This window comes from Vigna unguiculata, chromosome 1 (assembly GCF_004118075.2).
Source record: "Vigna unguiculata cultivar IT97K-499-35 chromosome 1, ASM411807v1, whole genome shotgun sequence".
In the NCBI taxonomy this organism is placed as follows: Eukaryota; Viridiplantae; Streptophyta; class Magnoliopsida; order Fabales; family Fabaceae; genus Vigna; species Vigna unguiculata.
Genome location: NC_040279.1, coordinates 20,672,974 through 20,677,831, shown reverse-complemented (window position 1 = coordinate 20,677,831; position 4,858 = coordinate 20,672,974). Strand labels below are relative to the sequence as shown.

The 4,858-nt window shown below is 34.9% G+C and overlaps 1 protein-coding gene across 1 annotated transcript; it reads right to left on the bottom strand.

Annotated features, from left to right (window-relative positions):
* Nucleotides 1-1,301: 1,301 nt before the first annotated feature.
* LOC114194240 (glycerophosphodiester phosphodiesterase GDPD1, chloroplastic-like) lies at nt 1,302-3,738 on the bottom strand. Its single transcript, XM_028084365.1, has 7 exons — nt 3,476-3,738; nt 3,209-3,390; nt 2,850-2,909; nt 2,479-2,757; nt 2,254-2,349; nt 1,965-2,161; nt 1,302-1,864 (listed from the first exon to the last, which is right to left on the bottom strand). The coding sequence occupies exons 1-7, from the start codon at nt 3,570-3,572 to the stop codon at nt 1,630-1,632; spliced, it is 1,146 nt and encodes a 381-aa protein (XP_027940166.1). The 5' UTR covers nt 3,573-3,738; the 3' UTR covers nt 1,302-1,629.
* Nucleotides 3,739-4,858: the final 1,120 nt, after the last annotated feature.

Sequence of the window (4,858 nt, the reverse complement as noted above, 5' to 3'; positions counted from 1 at the left end):
TACTAATGTTATCTGTAACGTTATAACATAAATAACATAAATGATGTGTTCCACAATATATATTTACTAAACAAATTAATTATATAAAAATATACTTATATTAAATATCTTATAGGCGATAAAATGAGACAACCTACTTTAATCCTGTCCACCATCATTTGAAATCTTAACGCATTCCATCTCGTTAGAGGATGAGTTTGTGTGAGCTCACCAGTTTTTTTATAATCTTTTTTTTAATATGTATTGTTTAAAATTTCACTTAATGTATCTTTTTATAAATCCTTAATTAACTATTATCTTTAATTAAATAAATGATAAGATTATTAATTTTACATATTAAGTTATTTTATTATAATTAATAATTAAAACTAAGTATTAATTATTAATTTTTTATCTTTGAATTAATATAATAAAAAAAATTCTATTAAACTACTTTTTATTTTTAATTTTAGAAGCATCGAGCCAAGAAAAGAAACATATTTAAGAAATTGAAATTAGCATCCACCCCCCCTAAATTTTAGTGAGCCGATCCGCGGGACTTGAACTTCCTCGTCATCCCTTAACATGTTCATCGCTTTGCACTTCAAATAATAGCTTCATTACTGAGTACAAAAAGTCAACCTGCCACACGAAAATTCAAAAGGATATTAAATTGGACAAATGAATTTTGTTGAAGTAGAGAATAATTCGGAGAAAAAAAATGACAACAGATCACTTTTAAACTCAGAATTTTCGTCAAATACTTCTAAAAGTGGATAGGATAAATTAGTAATATCTTTTTCGAAAAGTTAGAACTCAATTTTTTTTGTTATTATAACAGTCTAAAACCTATACGCTAACAATAATCCAAATTAAACACGTTAATAATAACTATATTCATAGGTTATTTTATCCTGTATTAATACATTAACTCAACCAAAAATCAATTCCTTAATATAATTTTTTTTTTAAACTGTTCGATGTCGTAAACATTGTTTTATCTTCCTTTATTTTCACTCAAACATCATTTTACGTTTCCCTCACTTACGCATCAAATTAGTATTTCTAATTCAATTTTGTTTAAATAGTTAATTTAATCGAATCATATTCAAAAGTTACATCAAAATATTGATATTGAAAAGGAAATATTTTAAAATATAACCCACAGTAAAATACAAAGAACACCGATTCAATCCAATCCAAGTTAAAGTTTGCTAGGATTTGATGAAACTTATCTCAATCCGTAACATATAACACTCTGTCCATAATAAGAACACGAAAAAGAGACCAACATTTAAAAATCACAGCAAAAATTCTTGGTAGGAAGAAGAAGAGAGAAAGTTTGGTATGTTCTCATTGAAATGGTAGACAATAATACAAGAACGGTGTAACAACATTGGTGCAATATAGAGATATTTTTGTCACTATTTGCACGAGGTCCTTCAAACTACTTAATTCGTACAGAATATCTTTCCATTATATCCCCAAGAGAAAAGAAGAAACATATGTACAAGGGTTGAGCTTTTATGGAACCCCTCCAAAGGGTTCCACTCTTTTGTGAAAGGCCGTGTATATCATCTGTAAACTACTGAGTGTATATATTGTAATAGGCCAAGTCAATTAAAAGCCGCATCTTTCTCTTGTTAGTTTTCAAATTTGTATCAATTGTGGGATAAGCTTCAAAAGGAAAGATAAATCCTGCTGTGAAAATTGTGGATTTGAGTTACCCTGTACCGTCCCACTTCCCTCCGTCAAACCCTCCCCTTCACCACCATTTTTTGGCTTTATCATATCTGCAACGGCCTCGGTGATTTCTTTAACCAAATCCACAATTACTCCATCAATTCCCATTAGATGTTGCATGTAAACTGCCTCAGGAACATTGCTGCAATGTCAAAGATAATAATCAGCAAAAATGTTACACCAAAAAACATTCTCTTCTCAACCAATTAATAAAGGAAAGAGAGTACTCAAAACAAGCATACTTTAATTTGCCGTAAGAAAGGAGACAGAGCTTGGACTCCTTTATCTTGGTTACTGTAGCAGGATCTCTAAATATCCCTTTAATTTCTGAGACAATTCCTTCCAATCCATTCTCCACAGAGAGCTTCATGGCCTCCTCCAATGAGTTTCTCCTCACATCTTCATAGATTTCACATCCCCCATTTGTCAAGAAAAAAACCTGGTTGTTCCAACAAATTAACCACAACATCAGATCCAGTTAAAGAAATAAAATAATTTCCCAGAACAACTAAAAAGGATTAAAGAACTAACTGGGTAGTTGCTTTGCAATTTCCGGATGAGCAAGGCAGCATCTGGCTGGAATGTTGAGAAGATAATAGGTCTGTCCTTGGCATATTCAAACACAACCTGCACCCCACAAGTACCAAAGAAATTGACAGGAGATCCAAGTCACCACTTTTGAAATGTAAAACTGAAACAAAACACTCGGTGTCCCCAGAACACATTTTAGGCTTAAAATTAACTCTCTTTGTGTACCTTTAAGATGGTTTGAAGGACATGGACGAGATAATCTTGCTCATAGACAATGTGATCATCGAACTTCAACTCAATGTTAAAACCAAGAGCGGGTTCCACCTTCACAAAAGCTTCTTGGAGAGTGCACAGTGAGTCGTCTTGTTCAACATCCCATGGCATTATCTTCCCATCTTTTTTCCTTAGCAAAACCTTTCCCTCATTGCCATTGTCTCTCTGAGGCCCATAAGAAAGAAACTCAGAGAGACTCAGCTCTGTGATCCTCCTTCCAAATACAGCACCCTGCAACACACATTAATTCCACCATAACTAACCGAAAAAACTCGACCCATTGAAAAGAAAAAACAAAGCATTGCGAAAAGAAAAAAACTCACATTCTCCTCCGAGAAGATGAAATCGTCGTGGAAAATGACGGGGCAATCATCTCTCGTCACCTACAAAAAAAAACGTGCATTTTCCGCTTTAATTTTTCAATTCGTTTTCTTTTCAAATTTTTTCAATAAAAAAAATGCAACGCGTCAAATCAGCACCGATTCGACGGAAGAAAAGGAGCAGACGGTTTCAAAAACGGCCGAGAAAGGCAAGATATTTACAGAAAAGCCACCGAGGCAAAATCGGAAAAGGAGAAAAGTAGTTATGGCGACGCACAAGAAGAGAAAACGGTGCGCGCGGGTGGAACGTTGAAATGCATTGAATGCAGAAAGCGAAAGAGGAAAATAACAGAAAGGGTTACCTGAACGTCAAATTCTATGAAATCAAGAGGAAAAGTAGAGGCGGCGTTGAAGGACATAATGGTATTTTCCTTTATGGCTCTCATTCTTCGATCCGAAGATTGCAGAACGTTCATGCCGTTACCCCTGTGGCCGATGACGACGAACTTGGGCATCTTGAAGCCACTCCGACCCATCTCCACCCCTGCATTAAAGATTATGAACAACACGTTAGGAAGAAAAACAAGAAAAGGGAAGAGGAGAAGGGAAGAAGAAGAGGCGGTAAGAACCGTTGGGGAAGCGGGAGGAGCAGAGGGCGAGAGAGGCGTTCTCGGGGACGTGGTCAAGGGAAGGGACGTCGGTGACATGGACGGCCTTGAGAGCCATTTGGGTGGAAGGAGAGAGAGAGAGGAGGAGAGGGAAAGGGAGGTGGCGGTGAGGAAGGTGCCGGATGGTTTGTTGGTGGTGGTGGTGAAGAACAACGCATGGTTTGGTGCGCTATTTATTGCTTCCACCTACGCCAAATTCACCCTCCGATGGATCTCCCCACGAATATTCCCCTCCCATCTCATATGCTTCGGATATTCCCTTCCTCCCCTGTCATTTTACACCCTTTCAATTTCAACCTACACTTTTCTTTTTCTTAATCTTTTCCTCTTCAATCATTGCTAATTTTAATTTTCATCCAAACATTTACGCGTAATTTTACATTATTTGCTAATTTATCGGACTGGATTTTCAACTAATATATTCCTCTAATATTTCAATAATCCCATATTTTTATAAAATATATATTTCAAAATAATAACCGAATTTTTTTATACCCAACAAAATATTGTTTTTTTTAACAAACACCTTCTCAACCATTTAAACCACTACAACAACCAATAATTAGTTTATCTATTACAACTTCCAAAAATAAAAGCAAAAGCAAATGGCCATGAATACCTTTCAATTCCAACATAATAGTCTGAAGCTAGCATAAAAACATCTTGAAACAAGGAATGGGTGTCATCAATTTCCAGCACAAACTGTTCTAAACCCCAAAATGGAAGCCTTATGACCTTTTTAAAGGGAAAAGTTACAATATTTTATTTTTTTGAGATTGGATAATTTTTTTAAAAATAATTCTTTATTTATGTGATAAAATAAATTATTAAATATTTTTTGCTTAAAAAATTAAATTTCTAAAATAACATTAACTTAATTTTTACAAAATTATATATATTTTTTAGTGATTGTAAGGGTAGTGGGAACGGAACAAGGTCACAGGTGTGGTTCAAAAGAACATTGGTGGCGGGTGAGAAGTGGCTGGGTGACAGCTGGGTATTATATTATACCCGTTGACCTGTGACAAAGAAGGCAAAATACAAAGTTTTTGTTCTTGATGAAAATCTATGGTGGGATCGTCCGAACATTGCGGACTAGGGTTTTTTATAAGATAGAGGATGAATGAAGAAACATAATTGATCGGATATGACGTGGTGACACAACAGCATGCATGTAGATAGATGGTGCTAGATAGAGAGAGGTGGGTGGGTATAATTGGATAAGATTAAAGGAAGGATTAGGAATGACTCATGGCTGGCTTGGCCAAACTAAAATTAAATGTGTTTAGTTTTATTTAATGATAAAAACTGACGTTGTGTTTGTATGTTTAGGAAAATAAAATA